Source organism: Curcuma longa, chromosome 1, assembly GCF_044706935.1.
Source record: "Curcuma longa cultivar G26 ecotype Majalengka, Jawa Barat chromosome 1, ITB_CL_G26_1.1, whole genome shotgun sequence".
Taxonomy (NCBI): Eukaryota; Viridiplantae; Streptophyta; class Magnoliopsida; order Zingiberales; family Zingiberaceae; genus Curcuma; species Curcuma longa.
Genome location: NC_133861.1, coordinates 2,410,647 through 2,437,138, shown reverse-complemented (window position 1 = coordinate 2,437,138; position 26,492 = coordinate 2,410,647). Strand labels below are relative to the sequence as shown.

The 26,492-nt window shown below is 38.0% G+C and overlaps 1 protein-coding gene and 1 pseudogene across 1 annotated transcript; both read right to left on the bottom strand.

The window, feature by feature from the left end:
- Positions 1–24,171: 24,171 nt before the first annotated feature.
- Positions 24,172–24,970, bottom strand: LOC141815591 (uncharacterized; annotated as a pseudogene).
- A 746-nt stretch (positions 24,971–25,716) lies between these two features.
- LOC141833191 (uncharacterized) lies at positions 25,717–26,372 on the bottom strand. The gene is made up of 2 exons (XM_074720605.1): positions 26,356–26,372; positions 25,717–26,293 (listed from the first exon to the last, which is right to left on the bottom strand). Exons 1-2 carry the CDS (start codon positions 26,370–26,372, stop codon positions 25,786–25,788), a joined length of 525 nt encoding a protein of 174 aa, XP_074576706.1. The 3' UTR covers positions 25,717–25,785.
- Between the last annotated feature and the right edge of the window lie 120 nt (positions 26,373–26,492).

Here is a 26,492-nt window from a genome sequence, read left to right as displayed (position 1 = left end):
ATATATAAGTCTCAATGCATTAATATTGTTCTTGAATATTAATGCTTGACTAGGGATAGTTAAGAGTAGTGTTCTTTATATCATTTCACTATCAATTCAACTAATTGATATGATATAGAGTATAACTTACTACTCAAGGATATTATTATATTTAGTCATTTGGTACAAACATGAAGTAAATATAATAACCAAATTTATCTTTATTAACAATAGAATATGATACAAAAGTCCCTAGTAAATAATCACATAATTGGCTCTAGGACTACTACTGACAATCTCTCACTAGTACAATGTCAATCATTATAGTATCTAATATCCTGTGACCTCGTGTGACTATCATGCTTTCTTTGTACCAAAGCCTTGGTTAAAGAATCTGCGATGTTAGCATCTTTTGGTACTTTGCATATTCTCACATCTCTGTAGGATCATAGATGCGGTAGAGGGGGTGAATAGTGTTATCTTTTTAGTGTTTTTTTTATTTTTTAAATATGTCGATTATGCTCGTAAATCAAAGTCATTGCAGTAGAAATGAAAACAATAAGAATAACAAGCACAAAGAACACAATTTGTTTTTACTTAGTTCTCAGCTACTGACTGCTACTCTAAGGCCCACGATCTTTGATTGTTTACGTACGGGCAATCCACTATATAACTCTTTCCTTACGGAGAAGAGTTGTAACGATTTACAAAGATATTATGATAAAACTTTATTGTATAATTCAAATACAATAATTAAATCGTTACCAATATCACTGGAGAAGAGGATGAAGCTTGCGGTATGTCTTCGGCGTTACGATGGCTGCTAGGGTTTTCCTTCTCGCTCAGAGTGCCGTCGGCTTGCTATGGAAAGCTCTCAGAATGATGCTGTGAAGCCTCTGTTCGACGTCCTTTTATAAAGCCTTCTAGTCACCTGGATTCCCCTTCTAGATGACTCCATGTAGACCGCCGATTCGCCATCTTCGTAGCTGACTCGGTGCTTTCAGTCGCCTGAATTTCCCTTCCAATCGACTCCGTGCTGACGTGGAGGATCTGGATGAACTTTGACTTCCACTGTGATTATCCGAAATTGAGTCGCCTGGATTCAACCTTCCAGGTGCCTAGACCGTCCGGTCAACTAGATTCCGGATAAAATCGCTCGGAGTCAAAATCTTCGCCTCTCCAATCTGCATTACAAGTTAGTCTAAAATCCAAAGTAACAGATTGGATTAACAGTTTTTCAAATTGTTAATTGGTCTTAACTTCAAGTTTTCAGTGAAATCTTGGATTAGACCGACGCCTACTGTTCCACTCCGGGAACGCGTCCTTACACACACCACTTTGGAGAATTTACCTGACTTGCCAATAGGTCCTCTAGAATTATTGGACTTCCCGCTTTGCTATGCTCCTCAGCCCCCAAGATTTGCTGGTAGACTACTGCTCCTCCTGACCGCCTAGACTTCCACCAAGCCTTGGTCCGCTTACCTGCCTGGATTTCTGCATGCTTCCCGGTCCTCCAGACCTGCCTAGACTTGCACCTGGTGCACTTGGCCTTGCCAAGACTTTTGCCTGATCCTCCAAACTAGAACTTTGCCTTTGCCTAGCCGCAACTATGACTTACTTTACCTAGCCTCAACTAGAGACTTTTCTGTGCTCCCTACACACAGATTAACTTGTCAGTCCACAACACATACTTAACTTGAACCTTGTGCCATCACCAACAATCTTTCCCTTCGATCTTCTGGTGCTCCCCGTATCAACAATCTTTCCCTTTTTAATTATGGCAACCCGAGTTTCAAGTTAAGAAAATAACTTATCAAAGATAAGAATTAAGATCAACATTTAATTCATGCATTCATGTAAATAAGTAATAAGCAAGTGAATGTGCAATTATTAACTCCCCTTCTTTTAGGGCTCCCCCTGAATTTATACTCATTTTAAAACAAGCAAAGTTTTGAAAAAATCTTTTTAGTTCTCTCGCCCTGAACTTAACATGGTTAATTTTAATCAAGTTGATGCAAAACCATTCAAGTCTTTAAAATTATGAAAATTTTTAAACTTTTGAAAACTTTTTCAATAGATTTAGATTTACACAAGTTCAAAATATCTGAATTTTAAAAAGAAATTTAAACTTTTGAAAATTCAATTTTGAATTTTGTAAGAAAATTGAATTGAAGTTTTTGAAGAACTTGAAATCTCATATTTCTCTTCCCCTTTGACATAATCAAAATAAATAAAAAAGTTTGAGTCCAAGCATGTTATTAATAAGTAAAATACTTAGATAAAAAATATTTATTCTAGGGGCGAGTGTCCAACTTAGGTTTTAGCTAACTACTAAGAAGTAGTAGCTTGACCCAGTTAGTCAAGTGTAAGTGTATCATTCTATTAAGCTTATGCTTAGGAATACTTAACTTGATTCAATATTTTATTTAGAGCATAAGTAAGGTTCGATGCACTGACATAATCATCTGATACTTAGGCTAGAATCTTATGCATCTCACACCATTCCAAGTTTCACAATCATAATCAAGGTAACTAGTGTACTTTGTGATATGCTCCACCTAGATCTATAGGTATATGCTTTCTAGGGGGAAGATTCTAGTCTAAGGCTAAATCATTCCTTGCTTTGCTTTGAAATCAAAATTTTGAAAGTAAGTTTTTCAAGAAGAAAACAATTAGCTTTTTAAAATATTCTTTAAAAACTATATAATAGTAGATTTGGAAAAAATATGAGTTTTTTCAAAAACTTGAAGTTCTCCTATTCTACCAAGCACAGTTCTAACTATTTTCTAATTGTACTGAATTCAGACTCTAGTAGGGGTTTAGTAAATATGTCTGCTAAGTTAGATTTTGACTCAACATAGTCTAGTAGAATTTCTCCCTTAGCGATATGATCTCCTATAAAATGATGTTTAACCTCATATGTTTTGTTCTAGAGTGGTGCATGTAGGATCGATAGAAGCGCTAGAGGGGAGGGTGAATAGCGCTTCTATGCTTTTCAGTCGATTTTCGACGAACGAGTTAAGCGTGTGCGGAAGCAAGTACGAAAGCGGAAGCAATATGAATGCGAATGTGGAAGTAAATAGAAACACAAGGACACGATCGATTTTTTTACTTGGTTCACAACCCAAAGCTATTACTCCAAGGCCCACGGTCTTCGACCATTTCCGACGGGCAATCCACTATGAGACTTTTTCCTTACAGACACAAGTCGAATGGTACAAACTCAAATTTGACAACAAGCTTTTAATAAAATGTACAAACTTAACTAAACTTGTTACCCAATAGCTGAAGTTGCTTGATCTTCGTTTTCGTGTGAATTCGGCATTGCGGCGGCTTTAGGGTTGCTCCGGATTGCTCAAGGCGTCGTCGTCTTGACAGAGTGGTCGTGTAGTATGATCAAAAAATCTTATTTTTGAGCCTCTAGTCGATGGTTCTTTTATAAGGTGCTTAGGTCGACTTGACTTGGACTCAAGTCGACTCTAACTCAGCGTAGATACTCGTTCTCCGCGGCGATTTTGTCCTCAGGTCGACTTGAGTCCCTACTTAGGTTGACTCTAGTCCGACGTGGAGCTTTCTGATAACTTTTTCTTCTTACTTATAGCTGTGTTATCCGATCTTCAAGTCGACTCTAGTACCCCTTTAGGTCGACTCTAGTCCGACGTAGAGGATTTTTGAACTACGTCGTCTTCCGTTACGATGACTTAACCAGGTTAAGGTCGACTTGAGTAGACCTCAAGTCGAGTCCAGTCACTGAATTTTTGGAAAACTTCGCTTCGTCTTGTCGTCTGTCAGTGTTCAATCTCTCTAACTTTGCATTGAAAGTTAGCCAAATAACATGCAAAGATAAAGTTGAAGAGTCAGTTCCTAGAACTGTCTCTTCGGTCTTAACTTCAAGTCTCCAATGAGACTTTGGGTTAGATTCTTTTTTTGACGCCTAATGTTCCCCTTGGGAATACGTTCCGTATTAGACTGCACTTATGAGAATTTACCTTGTGTCAACCAAGTCCTCCTGAGAAAGTTGGACTTTTGCTCCACCATGTCCTTAGCTCCTAGGATTTGCTATTGCGGCTCGATCCTCTTGATCGTCCAGACTTTTGTCCACTGTGTGTAGGCCGTTGAGTAGATCTTGTATTCTTGCATGTAGGCCACTCGCGGTCTCCCCATCTAACATTCGAATATTATAAAGTTTATTTAAGAGAAGGTCTCATTTGCTTACCTTCGTGTCGGAAGTCCCTTCGTGGAGCCTATTAGCTTTGTCCATAAGTCCTTCACGCTGATGAATGGACCGACGCGGTTCAACTCCTCCTTGGTTAGACCACACTGGAGAATCTGAGTCGTTTTTGTGTCTGCTTCTATCTTTTTCTATGTTGAAGCATCCCAGTGCTCGCAAGACTGTGGAAGTCCATCACTATCAGTTAGGATTGTGAATTCGGTCTGTATAATGATCCACGTCTCCACCTGTGTCTTCAGGTGACATTCCATCCTACTTTTTCAATAGGTGAAATCGTCCCTTGAGAACAGTGGAGGTCTTGTGGTGTTGAATCCTTCTTGATAGGACATTTCTCTAGCACACAAGAAAAGACAAGCAAAAATAAGTTCTAAGACTAAGTCTTGGATTAGTAGTGCGGAAAAAAAATTTGAATGAAAAAAAACTTCGAAAAGCAAATCAAAAATCTCCTCGATTAGTGGTTGCACTGGATTCGAGGATCCCGCTCTAATACCAATTGTAGGATCGATAGAAGCGCTAGAGGGGGAGTGAATAACGCTTCTACGCTTTTAAGCCGATCTTCGACGAACGAGTTATGCGTGTGCGGAAGCGAGTACGAAAGCGGAAGTAATACGAATGTGAAAGTAAATAGAAACACAAGGACACGATCGATTTTTTTTACTTGGTTCACAGCCCAAGACTGCTACTCCAAGGCCCACGATCTTCGACCTTTTCCGACGGGCAATCCACTATGAGACTTGTTCCTTACAAACACAAGTCGAATGATACAAACTCAAATTCGACAACAAGATTTTAATAAAATGTACAAACTTAAACTAAACTTGTTACCCAATAGCCGAAGTTACTTGATCTTCGTTTCCATGCGAATTCGGCGTTGCAGCGGCTTTAGGGTTGCTTCGGGTTGCTCAAGGCGCCGTCGTCTTGACAAAGTGGTCGTGTAGTATGATCGAAAATCTTATTTTCGAGCCTCTGGTCGATGGTTCTTTTATAAGGTGCTTAGGCCGACTTGACTTGGACTTAAGTCGACTCCAACTCAGCATAGATCCTCATTCTCCGCGGTGACTTTGTCCTCAAGTCAACTTGAGTCCCTACTCAGGTCGACTCTAGTCCGACGTGGAGCTTTCCGATAACTTTTTCTTGTCGCTGTGTTATCCAGTCTTTAAGTCGACTCTAGTACCTCTTCAGGTCGACTCTAGTCCGACGTGAAGGATTTTTGAACTATGGCGACTTCCGTTGCGGTTAACCAGGTTCAGGTCGACTTGAGTTCTACTCAGGTCGACTCCAACATTGAATTTATGGAAAACTTTGCTCGGAGTCTAAGTGTTCAATCTCTCCAACCCTGCATTAAAAGTTAGCCAAATAACATGCAAAGATAAAGTTGGAGAGTCAGTTCCTAGAACTGTCTCTTGGTCTTAACTTCAGGTCTCCAATAATACCCTGAGTTAGATCAACGCCTAATGTTCCCCTTGGGAACGCGTCCTGACCCACTCCACTCAGGAGAATTTATCTTGTGCCAACTAAGTCCTCCTGACTCGTTGGACTTTTGTTCAGCTCAGTCCTTAGCCCCCAGGATTTGCTGCTGCAGCTCGGTCCTCCTGAACGTCCAGACTTCACCACGTCCTCTAGTCCTCCTGACCATACATGATTGGATTTTTGTCATGCCCCTTGGTCCTCCTGACCCTACATGGACTTTTCACCTGGTGCCTTGACTCTTCCAAGTCTTTTGCCTAACCCTCTAGATCAGAACTTAGTCTTTTGCCTAGCCTCAACTAGGACTTAGCTTAAATCTGTGCTCTCTACACACTTAGATTGATAATGTTAGCTCAACAACACACTTAACTTGAACCTAGTGTCATTATCAAAACTAAGGTTCGATCGTCTGGTGCTTCCCGCACCAACAGTGCACTAGGTTCTTAGTCCAATTTATGAAACTTATGTTGTCAATTAACATCGTAGTATTATTATATTTTATATTATAATTAGTTCATGTGTGCATCATCTAAAGTAGTTGTGCAACACATTCACCTATGACTATGTACTCTGCTTAAGTTATAGATAATGCAACATACTGTTGCATTCAACTATACAGCAGACTAGACAAGGACCTAAAAACTGACATCCTTCACTTGTACTTTTTCAATCTAGTTTGCAGCCAGCGTAATCTGAGTCAAAGTAACCGACTAGGTCAAAACTATTATTTTTAGGGTACCACATTCCAACATTTAGAGTTCCTTTTATATATCTTAAAATTTATTTAACCGCGGTTAAGTGTGATTCTTTTGAATTGGATTTAATTGATTAAATTTTAACTTAGGTTTTGATTTTTTATATTTAAGTTTTGAATTAAGTTTTAAATTTAGTTTTGAATTTTGAATTTATTATTTGAATTAACATTTGGGTTCCTCCCTACACACTGAATTTTTATTAATTTTCAGATTTATTAAATTAATTAAAATTGAACTATTAAATTGTGAATTATCTTGGTTGAATGAGTTAAAGAATTAGTCTAATTTTTTATTTACTTGAGATAAGTCTAGATTAATTAATTTTGAATTATTAATTATTGAATTAGTTAAATTATTATTTAATTCAGATTTATTATTTAATTTTTGTGAATTTTTCTTATTGATAAATTCTAAATTTAAATTTTTTAATTGATTTAATTTAGAATTATTTAGTAAAAATTTAGATTTATTTGAATTTTTCAAATTTGAGTTGTTCAAATTTGAATGGGTTAAATTATTTAAGTTTTCTAAATTTGAATTATTCAAATTATCTAAGTTATCTAAATTATCTAAATTTTAAAATTTTAAATTATCTAAATTTTTAGGTTTATCCATTGTTGAATTATTCAATGTGACTTTTTCTTCTTTATTTAAATTTTTAGAAAAATTTAAATTTTTTAACTTATCTAATTTGAAATTTTCTTTAGATCTAAATTTTCTAACTTTTCTAAATTTGATTTGATCAAATTTATTTTTTCTACCTTATCTAATTTTTCAACAAAATTATCTAAATTTATAATAAAAGTAAATCTAGCATGCGCATGCAACATAGGGGCATTTTTGTAATTTAAATTATGTACCGATAACACATCCCCTAATTCTTACTTTTTTGCTGTCTTCCTCTTCGGGCACCGGTTCTTGTAATGTCTGCGTCTTTGTCACTTGAAGCACTGGATGTGATCATTGTTTCTCCGAGCTCCTAAAATCGATTGCTCCTTTGCCGCTGGTGGTGTCGTCCAAATCTTACAAGTAGGACACTTATTTTTGTAGTGCCCTCTCTCCCTGCATTTAAAACAAATAATATGGAATTTAAAATGAACGTTAAAAAATTTACCTTGCTCCCCCTCCATCTTTGCAGTCTTTCTCCCTTGGCGGTTAGTCCAATCAAGAGCATGCCGACTCTGATAACATTTGTAGGATCGTTGTAACACGCTGAGGGGGGTGAATAGCGTGTTGCCGCTTTTTGAGTTCATTCGTTTTCTATCAAAGTACTTGCAGATGAATTAGTAAACAAAGCACAGGGGACTCATGGATTTACTTGGTTCCTAATCCCCCAAGGTTAGTACGTCTAAGGCTTATGTACGAGAGGCGTCCGTCCACTAGTGGTCTCCTTTCTGAACTTTGTTCGGAGGCAGAGAAACCCGTCTTACAGACCAAATAAAGAATACAATAAATTAAATAAAGGACAGGTGAGTAAGAATAAACCAAAACTTGTTTGCCGATCTGGAAAATCTTGAGCGTCGTGTACTCCTCCTGGATCTTCCTTGGTTGTAAGATTCTGGCCTCGTTCACGTTCAACAACACTACTAGATGAGAGGAATGACTTGTAGATTCATATCCCGGTTGTACACGTCACCCCTCCTTTTATAGCATGCTCAAGTCGACTCTAGCCGATCTCAAGTCGACACCACCTAGGTAGCGATGCTCTTTTTCCCCGCTGACTTTGCCTTCAGGTCAACTTGAGTCCCTACTCAAGTCGACTCTAGTCCGACGTGGAACATGTCAATAAGCTTTGCCTTCTGCTGCATTATCTGGTGCTCAAGTCGACTTGAGTACCTACTCAGGTCGACTCCATCTACTCAAGTCGACCGTTGGTGCAAGAAGCACTAAGATCTTGCCTGGAGTTTCGATGTTTGACAATACACCTAGGTCTGGTCAGTTTGACAAAGGGGTTGATCCAAACAGGACTTGATGTTTGGATGAAGTGAGTGAAGTCTAGTCAGACCAGATGACTAGCGAGAAGACCTAGTCGGTTAGACTAGGTAGTGGAAGTCCTGATCTGGACGATTGGGCAAGGGAAGTCCTGGTGAGTGAAGCTAGGCAAGGGAAAGTCCTAGTTGTAGGCTAGGCAAAGGGAAGTCCTGGTTTGGAGGATCAGGCAGAAGTCTTGGCAGAGTCGAAGCACCAGGTGAAGTCTGGACTGGTCTGGAGGACCGAGTCACAGCAGAAGTCTGGGCTGGTCTGGAGGACCGAGTCGCAGTAGAAGTCTGGGCTGATCTGGAGGATCGAGTCGCAGCAGAAGTCTGGGCTGGTCAGAGAGGACCGAGCCGCAGCACAAATCCTGGAGGCTGAGGACAGAGCCGAGCAAAAGTCCAACAAGTCAGGAGGACTTGGTTGGCACAAATTCTCCCGAGTGGAGTGGGTAAGGGCGCGTTCCCGGAGTGGAACAGTAGGCGTCAGACTAACCCAGGATTTTGGTAGAAATCTGAAGTTAGACCCACAAGGTAAGGTTTAGGTTCTTTGTTTGGTTGTATGCTTGTCTTGCAGGAACCAGGAGCTGGAAGCAAGATGGAGAAAACAGAGGTGAAGCAAACAAAGACAGTTGAACCAAGCCCAAGGTCAACTCAGGTCAAACCTGAGTCAAAGTGACTCAAGTCGACTCAAGATGGAGTCAAGTCGACTTGAGTGGATGGAGTCGACTTGAGTTGGTATTCAAGTCGACCTGAGCACAAGATAAGAGTCGCGGAAGCCAACGTTTATCAAGATATGCCACGTCAGCTTCGAGTCGACTTGAGTAAGGATTCGAGTCGACTTGAAGGCCAAGTCAGCCGCGGAGAAAGTGGATCGGACTTACGTGGAGTCGACTGGAGATTGGCCCAAGTCGACTCGAGCAGGCTATAAAAGGAAGGGCGGATGTGCACAACAAAAAATCAATTCATAAGTTCTCCTCTCCGACTAGTGGTGTTTCTGAACGCGAACAGGGCCAGAATCTTGCAACCGGGGAAGATCCAGGAGGAGTGCGCGGCGCTCAGGATTTCCAGATCGGCGAACAAGTGTTTGGTTATTGTTTCTTACTATTCCTGTTTTCTTTACTTTATTGTTATATTTATACGGACTGTAAGACGGGTTTCTCCGCCTCCGAACAATGTTCGGAAAGGAGACCACTAGTGGACGGGCACCTCCCGTACATAGGCCTTGGATGTACTAACCCTGGGGGGTTAGGAACCAAGTAAATCCGTGTGTCCCTGCATCTTATTTCTAATTCCGCTGCTTAGTCTTTGATAGAAACGAACGATCTTGAAAAGTTAAACATGCTATTCACCCCCTCTAGCGTGTTACAATGATCCTACAATTGGTATCAGAGCCGGCGCGCTCTTGATTGGACTAACCGCCAAGGGAGCAAGACGACAAAGATGGAGGGGGAGAAAGGTATAATTTTAAAAAGTTCATTTTAAATACCATATTATTTGTTTTAAATGCAGGGAGAGAGGGCACTATAAAAATAAGTGTCCTACTCGTAAGATTCGGACGGCACCACCGGCGGCAAAGGAGCAACCGATGCCAGGAGCCCGGAGAAATAAAGATCACATCCAATGCTTCAAGTGCCAAAAACACGGACACTACAAGAACCGGTGCCCGAGAGGAAGACGGCAAAAAAAAGTCAGAATTAGGGGATGCGATTCCGTATATTTTAATAATTATGAAAATGCCCCTAGGTTGCATGTGCATGCTAGATTTAATGTTTTTGAAGATTTAGATTTTTCTAAAAATTTAGATAAGGTTTCAACTTGACTAAAACAATTAATAAGCTAGAAAATTTAGATCTAAATTTACCAATTTAGATAATTTTGAAAAATTAGATAAGGTAGAAAAAGTTAGACTAATTCAAATTTAGAAAAGTTAAAAATTTAGATTTAAAGAAAAATACAAATTTAGATAATCTATTAAAAATTTAGATAAGATAGATTTGACAAATTCAAATTTGAAAAAGTCAAATTTGGATAAATTAGAAAATTTAAACTTAGATAAAAATTTAAATCATTTGACTAAATCAAATTTGAACAATTCAAATTTGAAAAAGTCAGATCTAGAAATATTAGATAATAATTTAAATAATTCAAACTTGAATAATTCAAAATTAAATAAATTAAAAAATTTAAACTTAGATCCTAAAAATAAGAAAAACTCATCTAATTTGAATAAATTAATTAAAAAATCTGAATTAAATAATAATTTAACTAATTCAAATTTAACCAATTTAATTATTAATAATTCAAATGCAATTAATCTAGATTTATCTCAAATAAATAAAAATTTAGACCAAGTTTTTAACTTATTCAACCAAGATAACGATAAACTTAATGATTCAACTTTAATTAATTTAATAAATCTAAAAATTAAAAATAATTCAACTAAACAAGATAAAATTAATAACTATCAAGATAAGTTGAACAATTCAAATTTAATTAATAATTTAGAAATTAAAAATTTAAGATAATCCTAATAATAAGAAAAATTTAAACTCCAACAAGATAAATCCTAAAATTAATAATTTAACAAATAAAAATTCAAAATTAAATTTTAAAAATTCTTACAATAAATATTTAAATCTTAAAAATACTAATTCTAAATTTAAATTTTAAAAATTGAAAATTAAATAATAACGTTAATTATAATTATGTACCCTTTAATTATGAAATATTGAATAATTCTAATAAATTAAATTTTAAAAATTTGAAATTAAATAATAACGTTAATTATAATTGTGTACCCTTTAATTATGAAATATTGAATAATTCTAATAAATTAAATATTAAAAATTTGAAATTAAATAATAAAATTAATTATAATTGTGTACCTATTAATTATGAAACTTTGAATAATTCTAAAAAAAAATTTTGAAATTAAATCCTAAAATTTAGGAAAATAATTTTATTTTAACATGTCAAATATAAATCTTAAAAACTTAATCAACTTAATAAAATTTATAATTCAACCAAAACTTATTCAAACTATACAAATTAATTCAAATCTAAAACTAAAATCTACAAATTAATAATTCAAAATTAAACTAATAAATTAAAATCCAAAATTTGAAATTAAAATTTAAAATTTAAAATTCAAAATGAAAATCCAAAATTTGAAATTAAAATTCAAAATTTGAAATTAAAATCCAAAATTAAAATTAAAATTCAAAATTAAAATTCAAAATTTGAAATTAAAATTCAAAATTTAAATTTAAAATTCAAAACTTAAATTCAAAATTTAAATTTAAATATAACTTAATAGAAATCAATTAAAAGCCATGAACTTAATTAAAATACTTATAATTATGAAATTAATTTAAAATATTACCGAATGCAACAAACATCAAATAAAAGTCAAAATGTATCAAAGTGGGTTGACACATTCGCGGGTCCACACGAAATGTATCAAATCGAGAATTTGATATATAATTAGAAACTAAAAGTTATTGCGTGAATTGTTTGACTCATGCATACTCACCATGTCTTGCATATATTTTAATTTAAATGCATATAACATGTCATGTCATCATGTTTATTTAATACTTAATTTAGAACGGTTAGTTAAGGACACATGAGTGATTGACACTTGCCAACATAGTACCAGGGTGGGGCGAGATAATAGTATGTTAGCGAAGCTTGGTCTGGGTAGTCAAGTGGGGTAAAGAGTACCTTGCTTGATCTGCTTAGCTAAGTGGAACTGATCGAAGCTACCTCGCCACATCCTAGACTAGTTAGACCAAGGTTTTTCAAGAAATTGATTAAGGTCATAATTTTTAGAATCAGTTTTGTCTTAATTAGAATGTGGTCGTTGTTCCAATACCCAAGAAGGCCTCTGTGCCTCGCCACTACCTGAAAACTGATTCTTGAATGTGGACTTAATTGATTGACGGTTAAACCTGAATCTAACACAAGGTCAAACATTCATTAAAACTTAACTTAAACTTAATGAAGATAACATTAACAACTCATCTCACATAACCCTTGTATGTCTTGTATTGCAACACTTAGAATGGGGGAAATGATAAGGAAATTAAAATACAAAGATTTGAAAAATATTTTCAAATGTAACACCCGCAATTTCCCTACGATAATTTCTAGACATTTATGAATGATAGCCTAGTTATGAGGGCTTTAGTAGAAATATTAAATAGAACGTATACTAAAAGGTTATCTAAATAGACCAAAGGTAGGGTAAGGGGTCTATAGGTTAATGGTTATGTGGGCTTTGCTAAAAGAAAAAGAAAAGAAAAGAAAAAAGAAAAAGGAGGTGCTAGGGATTGAACCATAGACCTCATGCAAGGTGGCAAACCCAAATGGAGCATGTTAGCCATAAGTGCTAGCAAGTAATTGTTAAGAAAATGATAAAAGAAATGTTATTTATAAGTTAAGGCATGGGAGAGGATAACCAAAGCACCGAGAGATATAAAGAGGTGAACGTTAAGGTTTAACTGCTGTTTTTATTACCCTCAATGCTATACTTTAAGGCTAGTAAATACTACACGTTACGGACCTTAGGGCTATAAGTAAGGGTTCTTGTTCTCCACCTCGTTTTCTTCCATTGGCCGAAGGTGCTGGGACTTGGAGGCTGAAGGAGGTTCACGCAGGTTTCTGTCAACCTAGTTAACGGAGGATCAGTTGGTTTGTTTAGCATTAGATCGGTAAGTATTCCCTCACTGCAACATAATAGCACTCGTTTGTTGTATGCCTTATGTGTTTGATAATACCATGTGTTTGTTGTATGCGATTTGCGGTTTAACTTTATGTTAGGTATGAAACAAGGTTTTACAGCATGTTTAAACTGGCCGTGTTTTATGATAATAATGTCTAAAAAATAAGAATAAATGTCTTTCATGTATTGTATGTTGTATATGGTTAAAACTTATGATTGAATCATGTTTATGTTTCGGCAAAGTTAAGGTTAAGAAGTATACATAGGTTTTATGCTAGTAATGTTAAGTTAACGAGGGTTCATAAGTGGTTAATCGATCTTTGGATCGATTAAAGAAGCCTGTAATCGATCACTGGATCGATTACAAGGATAGGTAATCGATCGCTGAATCGACTATTAGGTTTAATGAGAAGAAAAGTTACGTGAAAGGATCGATCACTGGATCGATTAAGCGAGTGTAATCGATCATCTGATCGATTACCAAGCTTCTCAGACGAGTATACGACCTTTAATCGATCGCCTGATCGATTAAAGGGAACCGTAATCGATCACCTGATCGATTACGGAGGCTTCTGTGGAAAACACAATTACGGGTTCTAATCGATCGTCCGATCGATTCCAATAACCCCTAATCGATCATCTGATCGATTAAGACCCCTATGATTGGTCGGTTCATGTAGTTAAACCCTATGTTTCATGTTTACAAGGTTAACCAGACTTAGATTAAGGTTTAAATGTTATGTTAAACCAATGACAACAAAGATTATTGTTGGGGTTAAGAACCAAAGAACCCTAAGAAGATTATAACCCTATGCACTTAGGCCTTAATAGAGGTTAGGGTTAATTGAAGTAGAAGTCGAATAACGTTGACCATGATGTTATGATATCAAGGATTATCTTATGTCAATCTCACGTCAAAGATATACCTGGAAAATATGATATCAAATGAAATGGAATGAGATACCATGGTTTTTACGAAGGTTCGAACACCTTAAAGAAAGGTTAGGGTCTGATCGAATTAGTATGATGTATCTCATGTAAGAATACAAACGAAGTTATGAAATGATAAGTTATGATATGATATAACATGCTATATGAAATGAAATGAGAAAGATGCATGAATGTTCATTATGTTATGATAATGAAATGAAAGGGACATTCATGATGAAAATGAAAAGGAGGCATGTATATCATTACTTTACTTTAATGCATGGCTGGTACCCGACTTCCAAGGTTGTCGTTAAAGAAATCCAGGTGACCAATTCCAAGGTTTTGGGCCTGGTAAGACCCTCTTAGGCTGGCGGTTAGCTACCCCAGTGACTATTAGGGAGCGCGCTTTGGTACCAAGCCAGGGATCCCAAAGAATGACAATGATGATTATATTGATCTATTATGATTATACGTTTTTTTAAAAGGCATTACCAGCAATTGTATATCATGATTTTAATACTAAGGATGAAAGTATATTTATACATTCATGTGAATGCTATGCTCATGAAAATGCTATGCTTATGTCATGAAATGATATGTTTATATGTTTTAAGAAAGGTTAATGATATGCATGTTTTATGTCAAGGCTATGCTTATTGATACAGTTGGTTTTGTGAGTAGGAAAGGAGCTTACTAAGCATTCGTGCTTATAGTCTTACTTTCTTATGTTGCAGATCCATCTAGCAGACAGTGATCCGAGGGAAGTAGCAGGAAAAGGCTAATGGAGATGTGTGTGATGGTGACATGGCTAAGTCTGGGATCAAATATGAATGTTATATTTGCATTCTTTATGTTGGATGTTGGTTGTCAAGATGTTTTACCAACTTAATCACTAAACATTAAATGCATGTTTAATTACCACATATGCAACTGTTGCCATGTTATGATTTATGTTTTTCCGCTGCGAAGTTTCGTGGTTTTCGTATGTGGTAACAGTTTAGATGAATGTTAAAGAGTAAACTGTAGCGTCTGTCTAGGCCCACGTAAGGGCGGGCGTTACAGAGGAGACTCTGAACTAAAGGGATAATAACTAAGTTTTCAAAAACCTATTTATTTTGAAAATACTCTTTAAAAATTATTTTGAAAATCTTTTCAAAACTAATATTTAAAAACTATCTTAAAAATACATATTGTAAAAATAGAATTTTGCAAAATTCTTTACTACTTAAAAAATTATTTCAAAACTTAGTTTGAAAATACTTATGAAACACTATTTTAAAAATTTATGGAAAAATCTTTCAAAAACTATTTTTGAAAATTACAAAAAAAATTTAAAATTCTACTATGGTCTTTCAAGAATTGTCAAGACTTAGTTGTGACCATAGGCTTACCATTATTGTTGGTGCAAGAGAGAAATGAACTTAAACTTATTAAAATTATTTTTGATATGTGAAAAGGAGGAGAAAGGAACTTAAGTTAATCATATAGAATTCTTTCAGATAATTAAACCCTGATCCGAATTAACTTAAGAAATTGTCAAACATCAAAAAGGGGGAAATTGTTGGTGCAAGAATCACTAAGATCTTGCCTAGAGTTTTGATGTTTAACAATACATCTAGGTCTGGTTAGTTTGACCAAGGGGTTGATCCAAACAGACCAGATGACTAGCAAGAAGACCTAGTCGGTTAGACTAGGTAGTCGAAGTCTTGATCTGGATGATTGGGCAAGGGAAGTCCTGGTGAGTGAAGCTAGGCAAGGGAAAATCCTAGTTATAGGCTAGGCAAAGGGAAGTCCTAGTTTGGAGGATCAGGCAGAAGCCTTGGCAAAGTCGAAGCACCAAGTGAAGTCTGGACTGGTCTAGAAGACCGAGTCACAGTAGAAGTCTAGCTGGTCTGGAGGACCGAGTCGCAGCAGAAGTCTGGGCTGATCTGGTGGATCGAGTCGCAGTAGAAGTCTGGGCTAATCTGGAGGATCGAGTCGCAGCAAAAGTTTGGGTTGGTCAGAGAGGACCGAGCCGCAACATAAATCCTAGAGGCTGAGGACAGAGCCAAGTAAAAGTCCAACAAATCAGGAGGACTTGGTTGACACAAATTCTCCCGAGTGGAATGGGTAAGGGCGCGTTCCCGAAGTGGAACAGTAGGCGTCAGACTAACCCAGGATTTTGGTAGAAATCTGAAGTTAGACCCACAAGGTAAGGTTTATGTTCTTTTTTTGGTTGTTTGCTTGTCTTGTAGGAACTAGGAGTTGGAAGCAAGATGAAGAAAGTAGAGGTGAAGCAAACAAAGGCAGTTGAACCAAGCCCAAGGTCAACTCAGGTCAAACCTGAGTCAAAGTGACTCAAGTCGACTCGAGATGGAGTCAAGTCGACTTGAGTGGATGGAGTCGACTTGAGTTGGTATTCAAGTCGACCTGAGCACAAGATAAGAGCCGCGGAAGCAACGTTCATCAAGATATGTCACGTCAGCTTCAAGTCGACTTGAGTAAGGATTCGAGTCGACTTGAAGGTCAAGTCAGCCGCGAAAAAAGTGGATCGGGCGTACGTAGAGTCGACTGGAGAATTGGCCCAAGTCAACTCGAGCATGCTATAAAAGGAGGGCGGATGTACACAACAAAAAATCAATTCATAAGTTCTCCTCTCTTACTAGTGGTGTTTCTGAACGCGAACAGGACCAGAATCTTACAACCGGGGAAGATCTAGGAGGAGTACGCGGTGCTCAGGATTCTCCAGATCGACGAACAAGTTTTGGTTATTGTTTCTTACTGTCTTGTTTTCTTTACTTTATTGTTATATTTATACAGATTGTAAGACGGGTTTCTTCGCCTCCGAATAACGTTCGAAAAGGAGACCACTAGTGGACGGACGCCTCTCATACATAGGCCTTGGATGTACTAACCCTGGGGGGTTAGGAACCAAGTAAATCCATGAGTCCCCTGCATCTTATTTCTAATTCTGCTGCTTAGTCTTTGATTGAAACGAACGATCTTGAAAAGTTAAACAAACTATTCACCCCCTCTAGCGTATTACAACGATCCTACAAGTCCCTTCAAACTTGTTGGACTTCCAGCTTAGCCATGGTCCCTGACCCCCAGGACTTTTCTACTGCGACTCGATCCTTCAGATCAGCCCATACTTCACCAACCCTCTAGTCCTCTTGACCGTACCTGATTGAAATTTGGCCATGCTTCCCAGTCCTCCTGACACTGCATGGATTTGCACCTGATGACTAACCTGCTAAGACTTCTACCTAATTCTCCAAACTAGGACTTCCCTTTGCCTAGCCTATAACTAGGACTTCCCTTGCCTGATCCTCCAAATCAGGACTTCCACTGCCTAGCTTCACTTACCAGGACTTTTCTTGCCCAATCTTTCAGATCAGGACTTCCACTTGCCTAGTATAACTGACTAGGACTTCTCGCTAGTCATCTAACTAGACTTCACTCACATCTACACATCCAAACAACAAGTCCTGTTTGGATTAACCATTGGTCAAATTGACCAGACCTAGGTGTATTGTCAAACATCGAAACTCTAAGCAAGACCTAGTGCTTCTTGCACCAACACCCAAAACCCTAATTGCTACCGCCGAACAGTTCACCGGAGAAGCTTTTGTGGGATTCTTCGTTGGACGGAGAAGTTGTGGGTGTTTTAGAGATTGTGGTAGATTGTAGTGGTTTTTGCCGCATGCCTACGGGGTTTCCATTTCTCGAAAAGTATTCTGGTGAATTTTTTGTATTTTGTATTGTCAGAATTGTAATTCCCCGCAATAGAAAGAAAGCTCCAGAAATGATCGCGATGTGTGTTGTTGTGTATTTTTGATATTAGGATTTTCTCTCGTATCAGCCATTACTGGTCATCGACCATTACCGAAGATTGTGATGTGACTTGAGGCTTTAAAAGCCATCCTAAAGATCACTTCGCTAGATCACCAGTAGAGGCGGGACTCAGAGGAGGACAGTGCAATTAATGCCCTTCCCGCTAAGCATCATACGTCAGGTACGTGTAGAATATTAAATTCTACAAAAATTTTAATTTCTTGCTATATCTTGTACTTACTGTTTTCCTACTATGCATGCGTGTGTTGTGATAATTTGTATAATTATTGTTGCTTTTATTTTTGCTGCGCACGTTTTTGAAACGTGAAACACACACATTGCATCGGGACGATCCCAACACAAACAAGCTAACCTTATGAGTTAAGTGAGATGCTCAATTTAATTTTAGATGATTTGTCTAAAGATAGTTTAATCTTATGTTAGATTCAAAATTAGCTTTGGGTCCACCATGTAAGTGTTTCAAAATAAACTTTCAGGCGATAGTGAGTCACAATGGACATAATTAAAATAACCACGCGCCTAACATAAAGTTTTTCCAAAATATTTACCCAAGGGACTTAGTACTAAGTCTTGATCTAAGTAGTTCAGATTGGACTATGACTATGGTATCTTCAACTAGATTCACTAAGTTGATTACACCAGGTAGAACACATATGATTCAACCTTGACATGCATTCGACATAACTTCATTGGCCTATAATCATCTCAATGCTTTTCGATACCATTAATCAAGATAAAAACTACTTTTTCTTGTTTTCCCTATCTAACCAATCTATCTTAAGCATGGTATTTGTAAGAATAAAATAAGCAACTAAATAAAAAATAAAAGAAAAACAAAACATGCTCCCCCTAGATCAATGATATAAGTCTATTTTTCCCTCCTCCTGGATCACAATGTTGGTATAGTGTATCCACATTATGAACATGATCTTTAGGAATCCAAACCTTATTGTTTTCTATTTTGTTGATTAGATGTAATTTTGGAACCCATGCTTTAACCTTCTTAGTTGTATGTCTTTTTACCAAAGAAATAGGTTTTATGTTGAGTGTTAGATTTAAATCCAAGTTCAAAATTGTTGTACACGGCTAGTTGAGACCTAAGTATCATATTCAAATACTTGGAGCTCGAGGTGAATAGTTCCAATGAGTTCCTTAGTTCCTTGCTTTGTCCTTTCAAAAGGGAATTCTCTTCTTTAAGTTTTTGGACTTGAGTTGAGGTTCTTTCTTGAATTTGGTTAGTTGAATAACTAGGGTTAGTCTTCTCTATCTTTGACTTCCTTAAGGAGTGACCTAACCTGATCCTTGGATTTGACTAACTTGTTTGTTAAAAATGTAATCACACTATACAATTTATCAACTAAGGGAGAGTTAACCTCTTCTTCTTACTCATCTGAACCAAATACAAATTTATAGCTTGACTCGGACTCAAACTCAGACTCAAATTCTCGACTTGACTTAGGCTAGGATTCAGCTATGCCCTCTTTCACCATTAGAGTCATGAAGTTCATTTGGCTTGGTTCTTTCGAAGAAGATTTGTTGTCCTGCATTTTATTGTTAGATAATTTATTGAAAAATGGATATCCTTTTGTTATCTTAGAATCCTTAATTTCCTCATTGAGTTGAATCAATTTATCCTAAATTTTATTTTTACGTTATTGAAGAATCTAACTTGATCGAGTTCTTCATTCATCAATCCACACTGAAGGGTGAACCGTTGCGTTTGCTAGAGGGGGGGATGAATAGCAACTTTTGCTCGCCCTTTCAATTTACTTGATATCCACCTCTTCGAGGTGACTAATCCAAGGATCCACACACACCACACAAACATTCCACTATGAACTTTCTCCTTCTTAAAGTAACTTTGAAGGTGGAGAAACCTTTATAGTTGATCTCTTTCTTTTACAGATGTAAAATGAAGGTTTTGGGGAAGATTTTATGAATGATAGGGCTTGAAAATCGTGCAACAATGAAAAAGTGCAAACACTTGCATCTCCAATCTTAAATTTTCTATATTTTCGCAATACCAATCAACTGTCCCAAGGACCAATAGACTGGTGGGCTTCAACGGCTACTGTAGATTGCATTTATTTCTCCAGCTGTCAGCCCAACGTTTAAATACCAGTCGATACCCTCAATCTACTGGTCAGTCGACTGATTCTTGACCAATGTTTCATTTTGTCTACTGATGTAGTCCCAGTCGACTTGAAGTTGAAAATCACCTTTCAGTTTCTTCTTCATCCCTTAGCCTTGACTCATACCTTCAAACATCTTCCACAAGCCTCATGCCCTGCTTGGATGCTCCCAAGCCCACGGCTTGCACTTGCTTGAGATGTTTCCTCTCAGCTTCGTCATGCTAAGTCTTCCTTTTGCCAAGAGGCCGCACCTCCGGGACTTCACCATTTACCAAGACTTCAAACCTAGACTTTCTTGTATACTCAATTCACACATGTTAGATTGCCAACATTGCCTAAATTAAACTCATTTAGCCAAACATTAAAATCCAATGATACTTGGGGCAAGACTATACCAACAATCTCTCCCTTTTTGATGTTTGACAAAAACTTATTTAAGTTAAGTCTTTAATATGACAAGATATAATTTCAACAAAAAATCATAATCATAAAGCGTGAAACATAAGACAATAAGCATGGATAATAAAAGCATAAGAACATGTAAATTTTAACTTAAACCAAACTCATTTCTCCCTCTTTTTTGACAGACACCAAAAAAACAATAATTCCATAAGGAGGCAGAAACGAATAGGAGTTAGGGCAAATATCCAAGCAAGAACTTCATCCCTTTGTAATATGAAATTTATTCTTTGAGAGACACACTCCCCCTAAAGCCCTACTCCCCCTATACTATGCACCAACAATGCCTTTGTAGAATCTAAAATACAAATTTGATCAATCCTATAGACCATATAAAATTGCTCTCTAGAGCATTTTCAAAGAGTAGTAAGTCAGAGAATATGCAAATAACCAAGATATGTCCGAAATCATAGATTTTCAGGCTTATCAAGCTTACCCATCGACTGAATCTGACTTTAGTCGACTGATATCTGATTCAGTCGACTAGCTTCTGAAAAATAAAGTATTCAGAATCAAACTTTGAAAAAGCATAAGTAATTCTACGTACGATGAAAAATCATTAAACTTCATACAATCATTACTTGCACTAGATACAATAAAGGAAAAATATTTTAAAAATTTTTGACCCATTAAAACAAGAATTGGATACAAAGTTTGAAAAACCTTAAAACTCTTAATGGCACAAGAGCTTTATATCAACATACTCAATGGACAAGGCTGTCAATAGGTAGACATCACTAAGGCTTTTCTATAGAATCGTAAAGTATGTCTAAAATGCAAATTTGGGTTCATGATTGAAGTAAGTTTAAAGACGACTTGTTAAATTACAAGAACTCCCCCTAGATCCATCCACCTTCATTATTGAACACAAATAAGGATGCAACATATAAACATATATCCAAGGAAAATGGATAAAAGAGAAATGACATGACATAGAAATATTTAAAAATTCATACACAAAGTGACTACATCTCCTGCTGTCGCTGATCAGCTATCGCCCAGTCTTGACGAAGGCCCTGAACCTCCTGATGGTAGCCTTGAACATCGAGATGGTAAGCCTGAACACCCTAGCAATAGGTCTGATCCTCCTGGTGATAAGTCTAAACCTCCTGGTAATATCCCTACAGCTGCTGACCAAAATCCCGAAACCCCTAGTGCACCATCCCCTCTAGATGGGTGATCCTCTCGTCCAAGGCACTGACAGTGGGTGCATCAGACGCAGGAGGAGGAGGAGCAGCAGTAGCAGCATCGGGTGCATCGCCAGCCTCTTCCTCCTCGGACTCAGAAGAATCTTCATGTGCAACATCACGTGTCCATACCATGGCACCCTCATGAAACACTATCTTGGCCAACTTTAGGTGACGTGGGCCAAGCTAATCATAATCCTTAGAGAGATTACGTATGGGACCTACAGTGATGTCAACTCTAGATGCAAAGAAGTATGTAAGAAGAATGTGACTAAATGACATGTATAGTTTGCCCTGGGCTGGACCCGAGAAATGCACAATGGATGAAAATATATGAAGAGCAATATCAATTTCAAGATGTTGCTCTAGGGCATACATCATTATGAGATGAGGAAGCCGTATCACGGATCGACCTCGGGTGACAATCGAAAGGATGCAGTCAAGAACAATCCTATACCAGACGTAGTCTACTGCAGACATGCGAGTGGCCTTAAAGATGTTACGAAGTGGAGCCCTAGTAACGCCAAAATAATGGCAATGGATATGATCAATTGTAACATGTGAAAACGAACCCGTTATGGGCCCAATAACATTAGGGAAGCAAGTGAACGAGTTTTCCGAAACCCGACACCACAGAAATGACCTAAGAACCTCAGGGTTGAACTCAATGGGAACTCCTCCTATGGTAGACTCATATCTCCTCTCATCCCCACCGATGGGACAGAGGTTAACGTAAAACTCTTTGCATAAGTCAATGTTGGCCGGATGCGTGCAACTGACTACGGACTCTAATTAATAATGCGTAATAATGTCAAAAAGGTGAGTCTTGACTTGAAAATAAGCACGATTAAGATACCAACAATCCATGAGATGGAATTCGGTAGTCTCAAATCGGCGTTGAGCAGCCGCAGAATGAAATCGCGGTACTCTCAATCCATGAAAAGGAGAAGTAGAGGGTTGTCGGGAAGAGCCCTCCCCCTGCCTATGAGAAGCGACACAATTTTGTCTAACTCTAAATGTAATGAGACAAATGCATGAGCAATGTAATGCAAAAACATGCAACAAAATACAAAGTTAGCCACATAATTGTAAAATAATGAAAGGAAATGGAAGAGCTGAGTGAAGATTGTTACCTTCGCTCCATGGATGTTAAAAAGGAAGTATGAGATGAACTAGACCAAATAACCACTTACAAACCCTAGGTTTGCAAAGAGAGAGTGGAGAAGAAGGTAGGAAAGCAAGAAATAGGGCTTCTGGATGCTAGAGATGGCCGAAGAACGCAAGAAGACAGAGAGGGCGACGAGATTGGCGGTAACCCTAGGGTTACCAGTCAACCCACACATGACGGATTTATATATCAAAGTTGCCTACTAGTCGACTGGTAGGGTCACAGTCGACTGGTGCCAGTCGATTGTCCCGTTTCGAGAAATCTCACAGAATAATTGGTCGAATGAGAGTCGGGTGAGAGTCGACTAGTGCCAGTCGACTGGTATCTGTAACAGTCGACTGGTGCCAAGTATCAGCTCTGTTCAACTTTTTGAGATGAATTTCAGAAATGCCCTATTAATTCTACAAAATTCAAAAAATACTGAAATTTTACAAACAAGTTTGTTTCAACATACTTTATCAAAGAAAAATATATTTTTATGAAAAATAAAAGTATTTCACAAGTTTGACCTAAACTCAAAAGTTTGGCACAAACTTGCACATTTGTATCAATCTCAAGCCATGTTGTGAAACCTTTGATGTTGCAAGTGTATATCACTGTGAGTACATCATGGAAATGGTTTCAAAACATTTAAAATGTCCAACTATGATCAATGGGCAAAATGTCCATGAATTAAATATTTGCTTTCCCCATAGTTGATCTATGATAAATATATTGATACTTTTTGCAGCAGCAGCAGCATATCTAAATCCTAGCATACATTAGAATCCAGAAGTTAAATTTCTTGGGATCATTAAAGAACAATTCCTCACTGTCATAGTCTAGCTCTAGAGGGAATACCTAAACTGTATCTATTTAGAAAGCCACAAGGGGCGTTTGGCTCCAATTTGGCTAGGGAAGCTCGTGAATCGTGATATGCATGAATTTGTCATCTGTCTCTTAATGTTAATGTTAACTTCATTTTACACATCAAGAAAATGGTGGGAACAGTTTGTGATTGGCTAATTCTTAGCCATGTCTGCAGCACTTCCTGTATTTCTGAGAGAAACTGGAACTCCTGATCTATTCAATTTGCATAAAGGTTTATCTTCCATATTTCACAAGTAAATTTTTTACTGCGAATCTCTCCATCCATGCAAAGTCAATCTTTCTCGAGGAACATGCCTTGTGACTAGGAATCATAAAACTACTCGTTGTATAGAATTCAAATATTCCTCTAATCCACAGACACAAATTTCTACTCACTCACTAACTCCACCTGAAACACATTTTGTTACGAAAAATACAAATTTAAAATTTTAAAATTTTCGTTGCAGTTAATGGAATCGAATCATCATGGTGTAGATGCATCCTCAATCACCGGCCCTGTCCTGCACATGCCAGCAGATGGCATCTTGCTCTTCCCTGCCCACACCGTCCCCAGAGCTGCCTCGTCCTCCGCCACCCTCTCCATCCTCTCCCTTCTCTTCTCCTCCACCTAACCATCATGATTCCCACCGCCACCACAACCACCCCACCGCCGAACGACGCTGCCCACACCATCCACCTCCGCCGTTCCCATTCGGCCTCGACTCAGCTGCCAGGCCCACACTGCCCACAATGATCCGGCCCGCCGAGGGTCCTCAGCTCAACCTCCTCGCCCCAGGGATGCAACGACGCGTCGTAGGCTTTCAAACCCGACGACCGTCGACGCGAGGGCGTACCCACGGACGCCGTCGAAGAAGGACGACGACCGGTTACCGAGGTCCTGGTACACGAATGCGAGTCTCCTCACAAACGGCGCCGTCGTCGTCCGCGGCGGGACGCTGACGGACCCGAGGCGAGCGCCGTCGGTCCATCAAGACGCCGCTCCGAATGCGTTCGACGGAGGCGGCGACGCCGGAGAGGTCGGCAGGCAAAGGCACCGAGTAGGCGACGCCGGTTCGCGGTGGCCCAACACGCCGAAGGCGCTGTCGCGGATGGTGGCGCTCAGGGAAGCAAGTCGGGGGCGCAGCGGCGTTAGAATGAAAGAGAGAAAGGAAGAGGGAGCAAGAAGCAACCAATAAGGTGCTTCCATGAGAGATTAGCCGTAAGGATGGCAGAATTGGATGAAGGTTACAGAGCGGCCGAAGGATCATGCAATGAATCAACATGCTGATATATATGATTAGCTGCGTTTTGCTGTATTTACCAACTTTATTCAACTCCATCTGTCAAACGAGGTAGAAGACAGAAATGAGATGGAAGACAGATTGGGGAGACGAGGAAGATTGGTCGGCGTTGCTTTCTAAGGTTAGGAGGAAACTGATTATAGTAATCATATAAGAGTTTAGAGGAATTAGAGGTGTCCAACTCGTCGGGCGATTCGCTATGGTCCGGTCCGGTATAGATCGTATCGATACGGTCCGCTGAAGATCCACTCATGCCCTGTTAGACCTGGCCATGACAAGAAAGAAAAAGAAAAATGATACACTACATCATGAAAACATAACATAAAAATACAATATGATATACTACACTACATGAATATAGGATCCACTACATGGATATGAGATCCCATGTCTATAGTGTATCATGTTGTATTTTCATATAATGTATCATTGTTCAAAGAAAAATGATACGCTACATGAAAAATATAGCATAAAACTCAACATGACACACTGACTATACGATGTGATACTGCAAGTTTCTAGGACTCACTGCATGAAGTGTGTTATATTGAATTTCATGCTACATTTTCATGTAATGTATCATTGCTGAGAAAAAACCAATCTCTCATGAACCAATAGCCTTCTAATGAACATGCTAACATCGACATCAAAACTTTTAAGCAACGTCTGATTATTAATTTCCATGCTACATTTCTATCAGAATATGCAACAACAATTCTAAGAACATATACACATAAAGCGTTATTCTATACTATACAAAATCAAATTCACGATACAGTCAACTGATAAGTGTAATATTAGCGTACAGAGAGTTCGCAGTCCTTTGCAGCACGTCCATATGCAATAATTAGGTAGAGTACCAAGTAGCATCTGATCCACGAGAATCTAAACAAAAATGGCAGGCAAGAAATGCCATTGGGCAGTGATGACTCAAAATATGTTGGCTTTGGTGTCGATGGGCAACCAAGCAATTGAATCAGCTCCTCCACTGGTAATACCTTGAACTTGGTTGGTGTATTATCAGCAACATTGTCTACGCGATGCTCATAGATCTTTCCGTTCTTATCGAGTTTGTATTCGGAGTTCCCATCAAACCGGCCATGGCTCTCCCAAGGCACCCTAGGAACACCATGAACAATCCAGCGAATCATTATTATATTCTCTACAGGCTGCCATATGCTCACGATATTAATACTTATAGCTCGGAAGAAAATACTTCCAGTGAATCTGAGTGCCCAGAATATACGTTTGTAATTGTCTATCCCAACAAAGGAGTTCAAAGGATCTTTGAAGACAATATCATCCCTGAACCAAAACAAAACATGTATCTTAGCCAGGATAATTAATAGTTATAAATTATGCAGCACGTATGCTGGTCGTACATTTACAAATCATAATTGGATACAGTAACATTCAACAATGTTTGAAGCAGTGTCAGCTAATTACCCAACGTATCGTGCTGCTATATAAACCAAACATATTGTCAGATAAGAAATAGAAAATA